The sequence below is a fragment of the Marmota flaviventris genome, chromosome 6 (assembly GCF_047511675.1).
Source record: "Marmota flaviventris isolate mMarFla1 chromosome 6, mMarFla1.hap1, whole genome shotgun sequence".
Lineage (NCBI taxonomy): Eukaryota > Metazoa > Chordata > Mammalia > Rodentia > Sciuridae > Marmota > Marmota flaviventris.
This window is the reverse complement of record NC_092503.1, coordinates 120588563-120609501: the sequence shown is the minus strand read 5'-3', so window position 1 is coordinate 120609501 and position 20939 is coordinate 120588563. Positions and strand designations below refer to the sequence as shown.

At 36.6% G+C, this 20939-nt stretch overlaps 1 protein-coding gene across 1 annotated transcript; it reads right to left on the bottom strand.

The window, feature by feature from the left end:
* Window positions 1–216: 216 nt before the first annotated feature.
* On the bottom strand, window positions 217–20542 carry Btnl2 (butyrophilin like 2). The gene is made up of 7 exons (XM_027943523.2): window positions 20464–20542; window positions 8357–8704; window positions 6436–6717; window positions 5168–5188; window positions 2214–2561; window positions 985–1266; window positions 217–305 (listed from the first exon to the last, which is right to left on the bottom strand). The coding sequence occupies exons 1-7, from the start codon at window positions 20540–20542 to the stop codon at window positions 217–219; spliced, it is 1449 nt and encodes a 482-aa protein (XP_027799324.2).
* Window positions 20543–20939: the final 397 nt, after the last annotated feature.

Genomic DNA, 20939 nt, shown 5'->3' with positions numbered 1-20939 from the left:
TAATTCTGTTGCTTCTAATATCACTGTAAACCCCAAGTTCATTCATCATTGAGTCTTGATTACATGAATGTAGACTCATGCTTCATTAATTACCAAATATTCACTGAATGCCTCCCACATGTGATTGCTGAGAAGAGAGGCCAGGAAAAAATACATTGTATGTTCGACCACAAAGTGCACTTCACACTGGTCCTGTTTTCCTAACTTACCTTTCTTTTAGTTCTTCCTCCAGATTATGCCTATGGCCATGGCAAGAAGCAATCCCAAAACAGGTAGTATTGCCCATGAAAATGTCATCCTGGACTCTGAAATGGAAATCCCCAAATCCCAGTAAATCATGAAACTAGGAAAATACCAAGTGCATTTTTTTATCTGAGCAGTTCCTGGGCTGGAGAGGAGGAAGAGAAGTAAATCTCTCAAGGAAGCAGTGGGTCCCCTTTTCCTTGCTGAGGGAGGGAAGACTGTAAATTTATGTCTAGCTAGCTTTAGTGTTTGTTACTTTCAGAAATGTACATACACAATTATTCTCCCTTCTCTTTTTCCAATCATATCACAGTCACTGGAATAATGGCAAAATAATAAAATTACCCAGGCCACAGCCATAAAGATAGTGTTAAGGAAAATTATTTTCTAATCCATAATAAAATTCACCAGAAAGGAAAAAACAAAGTGCTAAAATTCTTTTCATATCAGAAGAGAATTTGTAGATACAGAGAATTAGAGGCAATAATTAGAATTTAGTGCACAGCCAACAATAAATATAACTTTAGAGCTGTATCTGGGTTATAAGCAAGAAACTCAGAGGAGTAAGATCCCTATGTGTCCTGAAGATAAGCTTTGTCAGAGATAGCAGGATATCTCATTAGAATTATATATAGACATGTATATTTTTATATTCGGATACAGAAAGCAATAAAATGAGAACATCTGAGTTGGTCTTAGTATTTAATTCCAAACCTGAGAGGAATATACAGAATCACCAACCTGAGAGAGTAAAAGCCGCTGTTTTCTCCTCACCCAGAGGGAGGTTGCTGATGGAACAAGTCACATTTGCCAAGGAGCTGTTAGTGATCAATAGCAATGTCTCCACATGGAAGAGCCCATGGCTGTCTGAATGCAGGATCTCAGAAGCTGATGGTATTGTCTTTCCTTCCATGTCCCTCCATTGCATGTGGGGTGGTGGGAACCACCCACTTGCAGTGCACATCAGCTGTACCTCTCCATCTGTCAGCACCTCCATGGTGATCCTCGGGGAAGAACCCACAGCTGGGAACAGAGACCAAGGAAACCAAGAATGGAGCCTCTGCTAGTGGTTGTGTTATTGGTGACTATGTTTGAGAAGGGCTGGGAAGATTCAGAGGGCTTGCAGGAAGAGAGAAAAATCTTAAGGGGAAATGACACTCCACCTAGAGAAAGACTGGCTGGAGTGTTTTCTTGTTTTGTTTTATTTATTTATTTTTATATTCCTGAATCATCCAGGGACATATATAAAGGTAAAATTTAAGATTTTAAATTCAACCTTTTTTTGCCTGAGAACAAAATAACTGACAGGATAAAAGAACCTAGGTAAGAGAATATTCTTAAAGATTAAAATTATAAATGTTCATGTCCAATGACAGAAAAAGATGGGCCCCTTTAACTTCTCAACATGTGTTTCTGTGGATATTCCCTAAATATGTTTATTAACTTAGATTGAAAATCCATGGGAGACATATTTCAGATATTCAAGATTTTTACCTGTGTCCTCAATGACATTTGCTAAACTTGGAAAATAAATTCTAGAGAGTGATTTTCTTTCTTCCTCCATTCATACCAAGATTGTCAATCCACATTATTTCTGTTTACTTGGTATATCTAGTTTAGTCTTCAAATTATTATACTTCCTGGTATATTTCCAAGAATTTTAATAACATACTGTGTGAAATAATGAATCCTGTATAAAATAGAGTAAAATTCTCAGACCTCTTTAAATATATGGTAATTTTGTGGACATACTCAGAAGTATACAAGTTCCATACACAAAAATTAAATTTTGTTTGTTGGAATTTGTGGATTTTAAGTATCTATGATAGTTCCTATACATTGGTGGTTCAATATAAATCTGATAGCAAGTAAGCGTTAAGAAAACTTTCAGTGCTACAGAAATTATCTTGTAACATGTTAAAGCAGTAGGAACAGGTGACAAATTCAAAACATCTATCTAGAGTCCTTACCTACCACCTTCAGATCCAAACTGGCCTTCTGGTAGACACCATCTTTTTCAAAAAGGCACTGGTACTGCCCATCATCTGAAGCTGTGGCATTGTGTATCTGCAGGGTCAGTCTCCCCTCGTGGATGGCATCAGTCACCAGTGTAGTCCTCCCTCTGTAGTCTACCATCTGCTCTCGAGCCACATGGTCCCCATTCATATACACATAAACTGCAGGATAATGGTGGGCTTGGACCCACCTCACCTCCATGCTCTGTGCATTAGCCTTGGGGAACAGGGAACAGGTCAATTGTATGTCTTCTCCCACTCTGACAATGATGGGCTCAGAAGGTCCAATCACTTTTAAAGATGCTATTAAATACAGAAGACAAAATACAAGGAACAAATCAAAATGGAACAAATAAATGTCACCAACAAGTGAATTTCTAGTGTGGTTTAAAACCCATAACTTTCCTATGTTCATATATGAATACATGACCAGTGAAACTCCACACCATGTGGAATTGCAAGAATGGGATCCTTGATCCACTTTGAACTGTTATGTATATCTAAAAAAACAAATAATAGCAACAATAATAATTATAGAATGGGATCCTAATTAGAATAATTTATATTCTGTGTATGTATAATATGTCAAAATATACTTTACTATAATGTATATATACAAAGAAAAATAAATTTTTAAAAAATACATTCAAAAAATTAAAATTAAAAATATATCCCATAGGCATCCTGGGGGAGGTATGAGGCTTAAGGTCATCTCTTGGAAAGATGAGATCTTGTTCCAAGAAGAACCTTTCCAGGATGCATGCCAATCTGAAAAAAAAAGGGTCACTACCCACTCCTTCCCAAAATTTTATGCAGTTTAAAAACAAATGATAGAATAAATTTAAAGTTAGCACTCCCAGAATAAAATAAATATTTTTATCACTTCAAAGCTGGATGACTACTTTCTAATCTGAATATGCCTCCATTTCTTAAACTATAAATTTTGCATATTACTGCCCAAACCATAGGATTGTTACACAGTTAAACAAAATAACCTATATAAGCCGGGTGGTGGCACACACCTATAATCCCAGCGGCTTGGGATGCTGAGGCAGGAGGATCGAGAGTTCAAAGCCAGCCTCAGCAAAAACCGAGACACTAAGCAACTCAGGAGACCCTGTCTCTAAATAAAATACAAAATAGGGCTGGGGATGTAGCTCCATGGTCAAGTGCCCCTGAGTTCAATTCCTTGTATCCTGCCCCCCAATAACCTGTACAAAGCACTTAGATGACTGTGCAGCATGAGCAGAAGCATAGAGACCTGAAAGTCTTTTAACTACTGTAGGGAAATATGAAATGATCCCTCCAAAGCACTTATATACATGGCATGTAATTAAGATTTCCAAAACTAGTCATTATTGTTATAAGTCAATAAAATTATTTGCCAGGGTATGAGCTCTGGAAATAATAGGGTTGAGAATTGTGTTGGCCCATGGCCCTTTGCATGGGTGCTTCCTCTGAGCCCCTAATTATGAGGATACCACAGAGGCAGCAGCTATAGAACTCCTGAACTCTTCAGTTACCACAGCACATCCTCCCACCTCCTGGGGCACAGCCCTCCCCACCTGGCAAGGAGCAAAGGGAAGTTCTGTGCTTTTATCCTATATAATTGTGGTCCTGGAAGGTCATCAAAATTTAGGAACAACACAACATAGGATTGTATTTTGTGTGCTGGGTCTCCAGTGGGCATGCTGAGTTGGCTCAAGAACTCAGATGCGTGACTTTTTGCCTAAGACTTTCCTGAGGGACAGAGACTTGCGTCAGCCTGCCCCAAACACTGGCTTAGCTTCCTAATGTGTCACTGACAAGTTCTTCTCCTTAAAGTTTCTGTCTGATCAGGCACCTTTACTGCCCTAGGCAGAGGGAGATCCTGCTGGAAAGGCTAAGCTCACAGGACTGGGTTTGTCCTCAAGTTGTGGAGCTATCTTTGACCTTCCTGAGGCTCATCCCTTTATATTTGTGGCCCCATGGAGTCAAAGGTGTCACACTAGATTCTGGCAGAGACTGGAATTGTGTTTACCATCTTAATTTCCCTCAAAAACTCCTACATGGATTAAATAAAGTATGCTTAAGCCCTTTACAATTGCACGCACAAACACACACACACTCCCACAGGTGACTTGATGGACAATGGTACAGATGAAGGATATAATGAGCCATTCAGGTTCATGTGTATGTAAATAGAGAGCAGATGCATCATCATGGGCTAGGAGAAAAGCCATAGAAACAATCAGTTGGAAGGAGGTAAAGGAAACTGAAAGGGGCTCAAACATCATTTGGTTATTTTTTAAATTACATCTTAGGCATGGTAAAATAATATCTGCTGTTCAACTACCAGGTAAAAAAAAATAAGTAAATAAAAACCACATGAAGAAAAGGAAAATTATCACCCCAGTGGCAGGATCTCAGGTGCACTTAACAGCTTCCTTTCGATAGTGATGAGGTTAAGGACCTTCTGGGGTGAGAAGCAGGTGCAGGACCCATAATGACTAGAGGGTGGGAGTTGTGGGAGGTGACTTCCACTGACAGTGCCCTCACTGGCAGTAGGAATATTTTAAAAGGGCCTCTAAAGCTGGCCAGCTGACCCATACCATCCTGTGCACACGCCAAAGGCAGCTCCCTTTCTTCTAGACCCTGGCAGAGATGATGTACAAGTCCCAAAATATGTCATCTGGGTCTTGATTGGATCCCCATGATCTCCCAAAGTAACAGGTTACATAGCAGAAAATTCCCCAAAGGGGACTGTGGAAGACTGAGCTTTGCTGGTCTCCTCTCATATAACTTAACAGGGCACTGGGAAAGCCCTGCCTCGACGTCTCATCCAGATCCCAGTTCCGAAGCAGCTCCGTAAGCTCCGCCCTCCTCTGGGGCCAGAGAAGTGCACCACCACGCCTGTGGGTCCTACTCACCCAGCTCACTCTGGAGTTTCTCTGGAAAAAAAAAAAAGTGGGGTGGGGTGGAGAATAACGTATTAAGGAATTTGGTGTAAGGGAAAGGAGAGAAACTATTTCCAAGAAATAAAAGCCAGCTCTATGAAATGTGGAAAATATTTTTTCTACACATCATATGGTGATCCCATTTGCCTTTCCTTTTATCTGCACAACAAAAACGCTATCAGATCTATCAACCCAATAATGCTGTTTGTTTCTAATGATATTTATCTGTTAAAAAATAACACATACCTGTTTTTATAAATGCATGGAAACTATAAAACTGTACGGACATAAACAAGTATTGCTTATAATTCCAAACTAAGAATATACAATATTGGTTTTTTAAATATTAATATGTAATATCATACTTTTTATTTTAACCTATCTATTTATATTATAAATAATAATAAATCCAAATATTTAGAGTGTGCCACTTATAAGTCATTTAAAACCAATAAGTTTTTACATGATTAGAAATGTTTATTGATAGATGGACAGATAGATGTAATGTTTATCATTGAGTTGTACATCGTGAGATTATTTAAACCTCTAAAATTCTTCAAAAATGTTTTTTGTCAATATTATAGGTTTTGTAAAAAAATATTTTTTTTTAGTTGTAGGTGGACACAAGACATTTAATTAATTAATTAATTAATTTTATGTGGTGCCGAGGATTCAACCCAGGGCTTCACACCACTAGGTAAGTGCTCTTCCACTGATCTACAAACCCCTCTTGCTATAGGTTTCAGTAACATAAGACACACAACACTTCACTATCCATTTGGGGTTTTTTTTAGTATTTTATTTTTGCTATTTGTAAATAAGATAATAATTTAGATGCTGCTGTGTAAAGACTTCTATCTCTGATTACTAACATATGACAGATTCCTAGGGGTAATTGGCACAACACAGCATAGGAAAACATTTTAGTTGAAATGATATTTACAATGTAATAAATACTTGTAAGTAGAAAACATCAATGCAAATAGATGAAAAGGTGGAACTTGAAAATTACTGAAGTAATTAGTGGCTATTTAATCAAAATGCAGTGTGTGTGTGTGTGTATATATATATATATATATATATATATATATATATATATATATGTAAATGTTTTATGCATTTTAATACATATTATTAAATGGTAGTACTTTTCCTGACAAAAAATATGAGTTGTTGCTGCTGCACAGTTCTGAAGTTCTGCTGCTGACCTAGGCATCTGGTCCCAGAGGCAGAGCACTGACCTGGGAGGGCAATGACTGCCCCCTTGACCTCTGTGAGGACAGGGTTGTAGATGAAGCAAGACACAGTTTCTACAGACATATTCCTGATCACAAGGGTGTCTTCCACGTAGAACAGGCCCTCTTCATCTTGGATGTGATGCTCGGAGACAGTCAGCAACCTCTGTCCTGTGATGTCTTCCCAATAGACCTGGGGCTCTGGGAACCAGCCCTTTGCAGTGCACACAAGCTGGACCTCACCTTCCCTGGGTCCTTCCATGTGGATGTTAGGGGCAGACCCCACATCTGTGGAGGGAAGTCACAGCTCTGAGCTCTAGAGCTCACAGAGGTACAAACTCTGGAGACAGATCTCAGTGATGTTGCTCACAGGGAGATGGTGGGAGCTCAGGGATTGGGGAGCAGAAAGTGTTCCAAATTTTTTTTCCTATTTAAGTTGGAGCTCTGATACATTTTGCTTGTTCTCCAATCTGATTTTTAAATTTTAGAACTTGAATATATTTTTTCAGGACAGGAAAATAAGAGGGAAGGGAGGCATCATAACATTTCTTTGTGTCTCTAGTACTGTAAACAAATGTGCTGTAATTTATTCATTAGATCTTTTATTCTCTGAACACTTTTCCTCTTAATATTGTCTGTTTCAGGCACTTTGTCTGAAATTTTGAACGGTATCTGGAATCTAATTTAAACAAAATGTTTAGGACAAATTTAGAAATCACCTCCATGGGTGATTCTTTTCATTTCTATTTATTTTGTTTGTGGTTGTAATCTTGGGATGCAGTAGACAAACTGCATGAAGATTCTTGTATTAAAATATTCTATCGGAGATGTTCTGTTAGGAAAAACATTTTTAAGAAATCCTAAAGCAATTAATGTAGTCATGAAATCCTTTCTCTATTCAACACTACACCTCTCAAAACCAAAGGAGACTATATTTTCTGTAGATGGATATTTTGTCTTTATCAATTGTGGATAGAAAGAGATCTACTCCCTTACCTGTAGTAATAGAAAAGTTTTGCCTTAATTTTAAATGCCTCAGATAGTGCAGTGCATCAGTATGTACCCACTCCACTCATATCTCAGAGTCCCATGATTCCTTTGTTTTAAATGATCTTGAACATAGTAACCATTCATAATCATGAGTAATAAAAAAGGTGTTAGGAATAAAGTAAATCAGTGTCAGAGATGTTAAAATCTCCAGAGAACTGCTCTCCTGTTGAGGTAAAGAATTTGCCTGATTTTGCCTTAAGCACAATGGAGGAGCTATTCCTGTCAGGTTTACTTTTCAGATATTTCCCCACAAGATAGACCCGTTATTTCCTTCCTTCCCACTCCTTCCTCCTTTGCTAACATGATAGCATTCTGAAGAACCCTGCCATCCACGGTGGGTGCTTCCAAAGGCACTTGTGAGCCCCTGATTCATTGAATATGAAATATTATAATCTCTATAAAAGCACAAAGCTCCTAATTTCTTTTGCCTCATCAGCTGATTTCTAATAAGGGGCATAAGACAAAAAAAAGTTTCACATTTCATTACTGCATAGATGAGGTTGGTAAAGTGACAACCCATTCCACTGAGATACAGATGCTGGACAGTCAGATGGCCATAGCAATTTACTTGCTCTTGTCCATCAGCCTTATGTGACACGAATTTGTGTCCTAGCAAAATTGTTGATGATTACATGTCATGGCTTTCAAATAATCCTTAAGGACTGTCAAAATTCAGGTGAATTAAATTTTGGAGAAAACTTTTTGTGAGCTTACTTTGGAGATTCTGGAACCACCTGTTTTCAGATGGCTCAGGGTAGAGGACTGGGCATTAGGAAACTGCTATGTTGATTCAAAGGGAATTCTTCAACTGACATTAAACTTACCATCAATTAATATATTTCTCCCTCTGAGACCCAGTTTTTGCCCAGGTACTCACTTGCTACTTTGAGCAGCAAGCTTGTCTCTTCATGATAGTTCCCCTCCTGGAAATGGCACCAGTATTGCCCATTATCAGATGGCTGGAGGTTGTGTATCTTCAGAGTCACATTTCCCTTGGCAATGTTGTCATCTATCCACTCTATCCGGTCTCTGTACTCCTCCACCTGCATCTGGGTGACCTCAACTCCATCCCAGTGTGCAATCACAGGTGTGCCAGGCTCTGAGCGGTACCACCTCACCTCCATGTGCATTGCAGTCCTCTTGGGGAAGAGCTGACAGGTTAGTAAGGCATCTTCCCCAACCCTGGCCAGGATAGGATATGCAGGACCAATCACTCTAAAGTCATCTACAAAAAAATGAAAAAGAAGAATCAGAAATGCCAACCAGAGGAACAGTATGCTTGCTTTTTGTGTGTCCAACCTGTTAGAATAGAGGGATCTATTCTAAATAAATTCAGCATGATGATTTGCATGTTTTCTTGTTAAAGAGAAATGTGTTCTCCAAATAAAAGTAATTAAATTTGAGCATGAATGCTGAATCTATCACTTAACAGCTTTGGGAGAAAATCTGTTATTCTTAGTGAGACTTTGACATTTGGAATCTTAATTTCTTCATCTGTAAGGTACTAAAACAACCTGAGTTTCATTCTCAAGTTAATATGTAAATTGATTTTTAGTTGGGAACTTTGTAATTGTTAGTAATTAACATTTTAGCCATTTTCCCAGAATTAAAGTAATATATTGATTCATGAGATTTTTAAAGTTTTTTCAGTATCACTTGTGTCCTAAATAAAAAACTTGAGGTTTTTTTTTTCCTTTGTGGAGAAGAGAAGACTCTAATTAGTGGGACTGTGAACAAGGCAGTTTTCACAGAGACATTTTGTGGTGGATTAAGGGCAGTGTTCTGAGTTTGAGTCTTTTAATAAAATGTTAAGTCATGTTTTGACTTCTTCCTTGTTATCTGCAAATTGAAGTGATGTTTGATAATTCTGTGTGTGAGTGTGTTTAATAATTGCATATGTTACATATACTATATTCTTTCTCAGCCCAAATGATGCAGGGCCACTTGCCCTTTTCTGTGCAGATTTCAGTCCTCCTAAGACTAAAACCACATCTTATTGAGTTGCTGCTCAATATAAAACAGATGCTGCTCAAGAAGTCACTATAGAACTTGGGACATAGAGAAAGATAGTGGTGTAGAGGTGGTTGCTTTTCAAGTTGTTCTGTGGTGTGAGATCAGGAAAGCAGATAAACAGTGTCTCAGTGAAATGTGTGATGAGAGGGACTTTACTGGGATTTAAATACTGGACTCTTAGAATAGCTTAGGAACTCAGAAGTTTGGATATAATAAAAGAAAAGAAGAAAAATCCATAGGCCAGCTGGAGCAGATCTGTCTGGGGCAAATCAGGGAGGGGGAGTAGGAAGACCCACATTAAGGTGGCACTGTGGTGTGTCTTGATATGGAGAAATCAGAGATTAGGATACTGTTGGACTGATCCAGTGGGTGAACTATACTATATCCTTGTGAGGGAAAGACACCCAAGATGGGTTGTGGGTGTGTGAGTGGATGTGACTGGGTGCTCAGAGATTGAGCCCAGGAGGCTGGGAAGGGTAGGACCCACAGGTGGCTGAGGGAGAGGGGCAAAGGATTGGCTCCTGCACTGCACAAAGGGAACTCAGGGGAGACTCCCAGGGTGCAGACTCCCAGCATGGATTGGCAGCTGCCTGGCTCTGGAGGTGTGCTGAGTTAAAATCTTCAGAACAATCACCATTCAGCAAAGCATCAGGGTACTAAATAAACCTAAACCCTGCCTTTAGGAGCTCCACCTCTGGGAACTCCTCTCCCAGAACTCTACAGTGACCCCATCTTGAGAGTGAAGCACACTCTCCAAACTCCCCCACCTCATACTGCCCAGAAGAGAAGCCGAGAACTTTTGAACTCCAATTGGCAACTTGAGGAACAACACAAAAAGAGGAAGATTTGACAGACTGTGGCTACTATTCTTGTGCACAATACATACCTTAAGAAAAAAAAAAGTGGAAAGAAAGACACTTGGGAGCAGACAACCAATATATATTATCATTGACAATTTTGATCACTGCAAGGGAAACAACTCCTTAACATTTTATCAAGAATATTTTCTTTATCTTTCTGTCTTTTTCTCCTCTCTCCTCTCTCTCCCCCACCCCCACTCTCTCTCTCCTTCTTTATTATGTGCTGAATGGTTCATGGACATTTGTATGTATGTATATATATATATATATATATATATATATATATATATATATATATATATATATATTTGTCTTACTTTTCTCATTTCTAGAATTTTTTGAAGGTAGTTAATTTTCATGTCTCTGTTAAGGGCTAGGGTCTTTGATTAGCATATTTTGGTTTGGTTTTATATTGTTGTTCATCTGTCCATTTTTCTTTATTCTCTTTTGTGGGGAGCCACAATGAATGACCCCACACTTCCAGTCCTGATGCCTCAGATTCTGACCAACCACTGCATTTTCTGTGGCTTGGGTGGGGTCTAGCTTGAATAGCAAGGGGTCTTCTTTGTGGAATGTGCCCTTATGGCTGAGTTATACTCACTTGTCCCTTGTAACCCTGCCCCTTCTGCCCTTTTTTGGATAGAACTTTCTAAAAAGAAGAGTCCTTCCAATAAAAATTCACTTCCGAACATTCTCTCTCTCTCTCTCTCTCTCTCTCTCTCCAGCCTCTCATGATTTTCTCTTGTTCTCCCTTTTGGGGAGCCTGAGGCCAAGAGCAGGGAAGCCATCCTTAAGCTTCTGTAAAGGTAAATTGTGTCTGTGTTTTATTTGGTGTCCCTGCAAATTCAATAAGCAAAGCAATCTTAATTTCAGCTGCCCGAGTGCTGGTCAGGGGCAGCACTCTTTCTTTTGTTAACAGCCAAATTCTATTGTTCTCTTTTTATTCTTCCTTTAATTTTTTACTTCTACTTTCTCTCCTCCCTCATAATCATCATATCTTACATCTCTTCTGCATTCTCACTGTTTACCTTTTGAAAGAGCAGACCCTTTTGAAAACTTATTGTTTTTACTCTTGGCTTACCATACAATTTCTGTTTATTGTGCTAATTAACCTTGTAGATATCATAATAGAAATAAGTATTTAGTTTAATGCTTTATATTGTTTGCATTGGTTTTTATTATTTGTCTCCCCCTAAACCATGAGGTTCTAGAAATCTTCAGGGACACCATAAGTTCATAGTGTAGAAGCTCTGCCATGTTTGGGTAGACACACAAACAATAAGAAAAAGCAAGGGAATGAACCATTGGAAACAAACCAAAATACCTCATAACAGAATCCAATGATATCACAGTGAATAAAATGTCAGAGATGGAATTTAGAAAGTTCATAGTTAAATTAATCTGCAAGTAAAAGATTATATAAAGAGTGAAATCAGAGAGAGAAAAAAAAACAGAAAGAGATAGATATTTGAAACAGAGCCAAATGGAAATCTTCCAAATGGAGAAATTGATAAACCAAATTAAAAAGCCAATGGAAAGCATCACCAACAGACTAGACCACTTGAAAGACAATTTCAGACAATGAAGACAAAATATATAATTCTGAAAATAAAGTTGACCATGGAGAAAAGATATTAAGAAACCATAAACAGAACTTTCAAGAAATATGGGATAACATGAGAAGGCCAAATTTAAGATTTATCAAGATAAATGAAGCCCAATCTTTCAATGAAATAATAGCAGAAAATTTCCCAAATCTTAAGAATGAAATGTAAAATTATATACAGGAGGCATACAGGACTCAAAACATACGAAATTACAACAGACTCACACCAAGTCACATTATTATGTATGTATGCCTGACATACAGAATAAGGATAAAATTTTCAAGTCTGCTAGAGAAAAACAGCAGGTCAGATTTAGAGGTAAGTCAATCCATATTTCAGCTGATTTCTCAGCCTAGACCCTGAAGCTAGGAGGTCTTATAATAATATATACCAAGCTCTGAAAGAAAATAGATCCTAACCAAGAATAGTATATCCAACAAAATTAAGCTTTAAATTTGAAGATGAAATAAAAATGTTCCACAATAAACAAAAGGTAAAATAATTCACAACTAGAAAGCCTGTAATACAAGACATATTCAATAAAATATATGATAAAGAATAAATGAAAAATAAAATTGAAAACCAACAGAGGAGGAGCTATAAGAAGAATGCTCAATTAAATGAGAAATTAATTCAAATAAAAAAATTAGAAATTAATCAAAATGACAGGGAATAAAAATAATCTCTCAATATTAACATTGAATGTAAATGGCCTCAACTCATCAATCAAAAGTCATAGATTTTCAGAATGGATTAAAAAACAAGACCCAACAATATGCTGTCTCCAAGAGACTCATAGGCAACATCATCCACAGACTGAAGGTGAAAGGATGGGAAAAAAACATATCACTCACATGGATCACATAAACAAGCAAGGGTCTCTATCCTCATATAAGATAAAGTGGACTTTGAGCCAAAGTTAATGAGAATGGACAAAGAAGACATTTAACACTGCTTATGAGAGCATTATACATCAACAAGACATAACAATCTCAAATATTTATGCCCCAAACAATGGAGCATCTACATACATCAAATAAACCCTTCACAATTTCAAGAATTAAATAGATCATACAAAATACTTTATCTTACCTCTCTCACCACTCGATAAATCTTCCAAACAAAAACTAAATAAAGAAGCTATAGAACTAAACAGACATATATAGAATATTTCATCCATTCATGACTTTCTTCTCAGCAGCACATAGATCATTTTCTAAAAAAATCCATATTTTCTAAAAAATATGTTAGGCCACAAAGCAACTCTTAACAAATACAAAAAAAAATTGAGATAATACTTTGCATTCTATCAAAACATAATTGAATAAAATTAGAAATCAATGATAAGATAAAAATAAAAGCTACTGCAACACCTGGGGACTAATTAATGTGCTATTGAATGATGAATGGATAGCAGAAGAAATCATGGTGAAATAAAAAAGTTGTTAGAGGTGAGTGCAAATAATGATACAACATATCAAAATCTCTGGGACACTATGAAATCAGTTCTAAGAGGAAAGTTCATAGCATTGAGATCATTCATTGAAAGAAAGTCACCAAATAAATAATCTAAAATTATATCTTAAGGCTCTAGAAAAGTACAAATTAACACTCAAATCAGCAGAAGATAGGAAATAATTAAAAATCAAGCCAAAATTAGTGAAATTAAAATAACAAAAAAATTCCCAAAATCAATGAAAAAGTTTTAAAAAAATAAATAAAATGGATAAATACTTGGCCAAGCTAGCTAAAAGAAAGAAAAAAACCTCAAATTATTAAAACTTTTGATGAAAAAAGAAATATCACATGAACACTACTGAAATCCATAGGATTATCAGAAACTATTTTGAAAATAAATTTATACTCCAATAACTTAAAAAATTTTGAAGACATCAAAAAAAAAACTCTAAAGACATATGATCTGCCCAAATTAAACCAGAGGAATATAGAAAATATAAACAGATCAATTACAAATAATGAAATTGAAGATTCCATTAAAAGCTTACCAACAAAGAAAAGCCCAGGTCCATATTAATTCTCAGATGAGTTCTACCAGACTTTCAAAGAACAAATAAACACCAATCTTCCACATTTTTTTAAATTTTTAATTACTTTTTAGTTGTCAGTGGACCTTTATTATTATTTTTATTTATTTGTTTGTGGTGCTGAGATTGGAACCCAGTGCCTCATGCATGCTAGGCAAGTGCGCTACCCCTGAGCCCCAACCCCAGCCCAAATCTTCCACAAATTATGCCATGAAATAGAAAAGGAGAGAACCCTTTCAAACTCATTCTATGAAGCTAATATCATCCTGCTACCAAAACCAGATAAAGACACATAAAGGAAAGAAAACTTCAGACCAATATCCTTGATGAACATAGATACAAAAAAATTTTAATGAAATACTGGCAATCCACATACATATTAAAAACATAGTGCACCATGATCAAGTAAGGTTCATTCCAGAGATGTAAGGTTAGTTCAACATATGGAAATCAATATATGTAACTCATCACATCAGTAGACTTAAAGACAGGAACCATATTATTATCTCAATAGATGCAAAAAAATTGACAAAATATAGCACCCCTTCATGTTCAAAACACTAGAAAAAATAGGGGTAGTAGGAACCTACTTCAACATTGTAAAAGCTATCTATCTATGCTAAACCCAAGGCCAACATCATTCTAAATGGAGAAAAATTGAAAGCATTCCTTCTAACAACTGGAACAATATATGAATGCTCCCTTTCACAATATCCATTTTACATAGTTCTTGAAACTCTAGCCAGAGCAATTTGGCAAAAGAAAAAAAAATAAAGGGATATGAATAGGAAAAGAGGAGTTCAAATTTTCCCTATTTGACAATGGCATGCTTCTATATTTGGAAGACCCAAAACACTCCACCAGAAAAATTCTAGAACTCATAAATGAATTCAGCAAGTAGCAGTATACAAACAAATTAACACCCATAAATCAATGGTATATTATGTTACGATGATAAATTATCTGAAAGAGATATAAGGAAAACTATCTCATTAACAATGTCCTCGGGGGAAAAAAAGACTTAGAAATCAATCTAACAAGAGAGGTGCAAGATCTCTACAATGAAAACAACACAATACTAAAGAAAGAAATTGAAGACTTTAGAAGATGGAAATATTTCCCATGTTCTTGGATAGGCAGAATTAACATTGTCAAAAAGTCTACCTTACCAAAAGTACTAAACAGATTTAATGCAATTCCTATTAAAATAATGATGTTCTTCATAGAAATAGAAAAAGTAGCCATGAAATTCATTTAGAAAAATAAGAGGCCCAGATAGCCAAAACAATCCTTATTGAGAAAAGTGAAGCAGGAGGCATCACAATACCAGACTTTAAATTACTCTACAGATAGCTTTTACGATGTTGAGATATGTTCCTGCTATCCCTAGCAAGATATGTCAACATCATAAAAGCAATCTATGATAAGCCCCAGACTAACATCATTCTAAATGGAGAAAAATTGAAAGCATTCCCTCTAAAAACTGGAACAAGACAAGGATGCCCTCTTTCACCACTTCTATGGAACATAGTTCTTGAAACACTGGCCAGAGCAATTAGACAGATGAAAGAAATTAAAAGGATATGAATAGGAAAAGAAGAACTCAAATTAGAACTATTTGCTGACAATATGATTCTATACATAGAAGACCCAAAAAATTCCATCAGAAAACTTCTAGAACTAGTAAATGAATTCAGCCAAGTAGCAGGATATAAAATCAACACCATAAATGAAAGGCATGTCTGTATATCAGTGACAAATACTCTGAAAGGGAAATGAGAAAAACTACCCCATTTATAATAGCCTCAAAAAATACTTGGGAATCAACTTAATGAAAAACTACAGAATACTAAAGAAAGAAATTAAAGATGGAAAGATTTCCCTTGTTCTTTGATAGGCAGAATGAATATTGTCAAAATGACCATACTACCAAAAGCACTATACAGATTTAATGCAATTCCAATCAAAATCTCAATGACATTCCTCATAGAAATAGAAAAAAAAAATCATGAAATTCATCTGGAAAAATAAGAGACCCAGAATAGTTAAAGCAATCCTTAGCAGAAAGAGTGAAGCAGATGGAATCCCTATACCAGAACTTAAAACTATACTACAGAGCAATAGTAACAAAAACAGCATGGTATTGGCACCAAAATAGACTGGTGGACCAACGTTACAGAATAGAAGACACAGAGACTAACCCACAAAATGATGATTACCTTATATTAAACAAAGGCATTAAAAACATGCATTAGAGAAAAGATAGCCTCTTCAACAAATGATGCTGGGAAAACTGAAAATCCACATGCAACAAAATGAAATTAAACTCCTATCTCTCACCATGCACAAAACTCAACTCAAAGAGGATCAAGGACCTAGTAATTAAATCAGAGGTCCTGCATCTATTAATAGGGTAAAAAAGTAGTCCCAATTCTTCATCATGTCAACTTCCTTAATAAGACTCTTATAGCGCAAGAATTCAAATCCAGAATCAATAAATGGAATGAATTCGAACCAAAAAGCTTCTTTTCAGCAAAATAATCAGTAAGATGAATAGAGAGCCTACATTTGGGGAGCAAATTTTTACCACTTGCACATCAGATAGAGTACTAATCTCTAGGATATATAAAGAACTCAAAAAACTAAGCACCAAATAAATAAATAACCCAATCGATAAATGGACCAAGGAACTAAACAGACACTTCTTAGAAGAGGATATTCAATTAATCAAAAAATATATAAAAATTGTATAACAACTCTTGTAATTAGAGAAATGAAAATCAAAACTGCTCTAAGATTTCATCTCACTCCAGTCAGAATGGAAGCTATTAAGATCACAAACAACAATAAGGTTGGTGAGGATGTGGGGAAAAAGGTACACTCATACATTGCTGGTGGACTGCAAATTGGTGCACTTAATCTGGAAAGCAATGGGGAGATTCATTAGAAATCTGGGAATGGAACCACCATTTGACCTAGCTATCCCTCTCCTTGATCTATACACAAAGGACTTAAAAACAGCATACTACAGGGACACAACCATATTAATGTTTATTCCAGCACAATTCACAATAGCTAAACTATGGAACCAAACTAGATTCCCTTTAGTAGATGGATGGATAAAGAAAATGTGAGTGTATATATATATAATGGAATATTGCTCAGCAATAAAAGAGAATAAAATCATGGCATTTGCAGGTAAATGAATGGAGTTGAAGAAGATATTGCTAAATGAAGTTAGCCAACCCCAGAAAATCAAATGCCAAATGTTTTCTCTGATATAAGAATGCTGATTCATAATGGGGTTGGGAGGTGAGCATGGGAGAATTATACTAATTCGAGATAGAACAAAGGGGAGGGAGGGGAAGGGAGGGGCATAGGGGTAGGAAAGATGGTGGAATGAGATGGACATCATTACCCTAAGTACATGCATGAAGACACAAATGGTGTGACTCTACTTTGTGTATAGCCAGAGATATGAAAAATTGTGCTCTATATGTGTAAAAAAATGTTTTTTTTCTCTCCATAATAAGTTTATTATTATTTTCTAACACATTCTCCATTTGTATATGGTGCAAAGTAACCTTTCTCTGAAATCATTTGCCTGTTTAAAATCCATATTTGAAGTGAAATACAGTTTGATATTTCTTAAAAAACAATTATTCTACAGAGCTATAGTAACAAAAAATAGCATGGAATTGGCACCCAAACAGACATGAAGACTGATGGAAAAGAACAGAAGACACAGAGACAAATCCACATAAATACAGTTATTTCATACTAGACAAAGGCACCAAAAAGATGCATTGGAGAATTGACAAACTTTTCAACAAATGGTGCTGGGAAAACTGAAAATCTATATGTAGTAGAATGAAATTTAACCCCTGTCTCTCACACTGCAGAAAACCCAACCCAATGTGGATCAAAAACCTAAGTATTAGACCAGAAAACTTATACCTAACAGAAGAAAATATAGGCCAAATACTCCAACATAGTGGCTTAGGAACTGACTTCATCAACAATACTTCTAAAGCACAAGTAATAAAATTGATAGTCAGTATATGGGATGGTAATCAAACTAAAAAGCTTCTTTATAGCAAAGGAAACAATTAAGAGTATGTAGAGAGAACCTACAGAATGGGAGACAATTTTTGCTATGTACACTTCAGATAAGGCATTAATTTCCAGAATATACAAAGAACTCAAAAAGCTTAACACCAAAAACTAAACAAAGCAAAACAAAAACAACAAATAAATGGCAAAGGAAATGAACAGACCTTTTTCAAAAGAAGAAATGGAAGGAGACCCTCAGAGTTATACAAAAGTACATACAAGAGGAAGTGAGGGGAAAGGGAAAAAATAATACAAGGGGGACAAATGAATGTCAGTAGAGGGGGCAGAGAGAGAAGAGGGAGGGGAGGGGAGGGGAGGGGGGATAGTAGAGGATAGGAAAGGCAGCAGAACACAACAGACACTAGTATGGCAATATGTAAATCAATGGATGTGTAACTGATGTGATTCTGCAATCTGTATATGGGGTAAAAATGGGAGCTCATAACCCACTTGAATCAAAGTGTGAAATATGATATATCAAGAATTATGTAATGTTTTGAACAGCCAACAATAAAAAAATTTAAAAAAAAGAAGAAATATGAACAGTCAACAGATATGTAAAAAAAATTCAATATCTCTAGCAATTAGAAAAATGCAAATTAAAACTACACTGAGATTTCATCTCACTCCAGTCAGAATGGCAATTATCAAGAATACAAGTAACAATCAATGTTGTGAGGAGGTGGGAATAAGGGTATATTCATACATTGCTGGTGGGACTATAAATTGGTGCAATATTCTGGAAAGTAGTATGGAGATTCATCAAAAAAACTACTAGTGGAATCACCATTTGACCTGGTTATAACTAATTCCTCATTATATATCCAAAGGAGTTAAAATCAGTGTGTTACAGTGATGTAGCCACATCAATATTTATAGCAGCTCAATTCACAATAACTAGGCTATGGAACTAACCTAGGTGCCCTTCAACAGATGAATGGATAAAGAAAATGTCACACACACACACACACACACACACACACACACACCATGGAATATTACTGAGCATAAAGAAGAATGAAATTGTGGCATTTGCTGGCAAATGGAAGGACCTGGAGATTATCACAGTAAGTGAAATAAGCCAATCCCAAAAAACCAAAGGTCAAATCGTCTCTCTGATATGTGATATTAACCCAGAACAAGGGGAGAGGAAGGAAAAAAAGAGAAGTTCAATGGATTAGACAAAGGGGAATGAAAGGAAGGGTGTTGGGATGAGAACAGAAAAGACAGTGGAATGAATCTGACATAATTTTCTTATGAACATATATAAATACAATACAGTGAATCTCAACATGGTATACATCCACAAGACTGGGATCCTAGTTAGAATAAGATATACTCTATGTTTTTATAAATATGTCAAAATAGAGTAACTGTCATATATAACTAAAAAAATCAAATTCAAAAAGTCACTATCAAACTTAAATAGAGATCTGTTTGCACCCTTCATTGATGGAGTGGAGATACAAAGTCAGCCCTCTGATTGACCTCTTTTATAGGTCAGGAAACTGCAGAGAGGGGACAGCAGCTTCATCACATCACACAACTTCCTCTGTGTTGAATCTGCAGCCTGTGTTTCCCCGTCCAGTGTTCTTCTCTACCGCACCTGGCTGCAGTTTTCCTTGGAGTTGTGATATTTCCCTCCCACATTGAATTTTCCTAATTCTTTTCAAGGCACACTTTGATTGATAAAATTCAGCTCCTGAATTTTCCAAGTCCATTTCTTGGAAGTCTTTTCTAGCTTCTTATTTATAAGTTTTTATGCCACATAATGTATGGTTAAAGCAGCTGTTTTTCTTGTTCCCAAAGCTCTGTCACACATGGTAGTAAGAGAATAGATAAATGATTCAGTGTTTTCCAGCCACTGATCCAAGTGCTTTCTCTGTGTGGCTTCAGGGACTTCCAAAGCCTGTGCTACCCTAGGAAGCGTAGGTACTGTGGTTATTCTCATGCTACAGATGAAGAACAAAAGCATAAGGTACTTGAGTCACTTTTCAAAGATGACACAGCTGGGAATGGGAAGCCCTTTTTGGAACACAGGTCTTGCATTATGAATCTGCACACTTTTTTTTTGGTACCAGTAATTGAACCCAGGGGTGCTTAACCATGAGCCACATTCCCAGCCATTTCTTGTATTTTATTTAGAGACAGGGTCTTGTTGAATTGCTCAGGGCCTCCCTAAGTTGCTGAGACTGGCTTTGAACTCACAATCCTCCTGCCTCAGCCTCCCAAGCTGCTGGGATGGATCTGCACTCTTGAATACTCTACTAGTCCTTTTGAATTGCACACTCTGTACCTGGACTGGATCACTGGGAAGTTACATTAAAGGGAAGAAGGGGATCCTACCTGATTTCTTCATTGTCAGCAGGATGAATAAGAAGGAGGCAATCATACTCGACAGACTATATCCTGGAAGATCCACCATTGTCCCTGAAGCAAACACAGGAAAAGTATGAATGTAGTAAGCAAGCTGTGATACACCTGGCAGGCTCTGCAGTTTCCAGTGGCTATGCCATCTTAGCCAAGAGTCACCATCAACCTCTTCACAATGAAAGAGTGAAGTGGTTTGGCTCCATTTCTCTGCAGTTCTTGATCAAACCTGATCTCCTTCCCTAATTTATTTCACTTTAAGCTATTTCTTAGGCTTGAAGGCAGAAGGTTTCTGATTGAAATGAAAGGCAGTCTTGAGCTAAAGAGATATAATATTACAAAAAAGCTACAACAACAACAACAAAAAAAAACTCCTTGGTCTATCATTGATTATGCAGAAATTATAGAGCAGGATTCAGATATTTTTTCTTGTCCTCTTCCTGACCCCTCAT

Bases quoted from the DNA above. Each gene is read 5' to 3' on its own strand.
- Btnl2 (XM_027943523.2), bottom strand. From the start codon at position 20,542: ATGGTGGATCTTCCAGGATATAGTCTGTCGAGTATGATTGCCTCCTTC. The intron at 6,718-8,356 runs GTGAGTACCTGG...TTCCCTCCACAG, and splicing joins CTTGCTGCTCAAAGTAGCAA to ATGTGGGGTCTGCCCCTAAC. The intron at 5,189-6,435 runs GTCAGTGCTCTG...TTTTTTTTCCAG, and splicing joins GGCAGTCATTGCCCTCCCAG to AGAAACTCCAGAGTGAGCTG.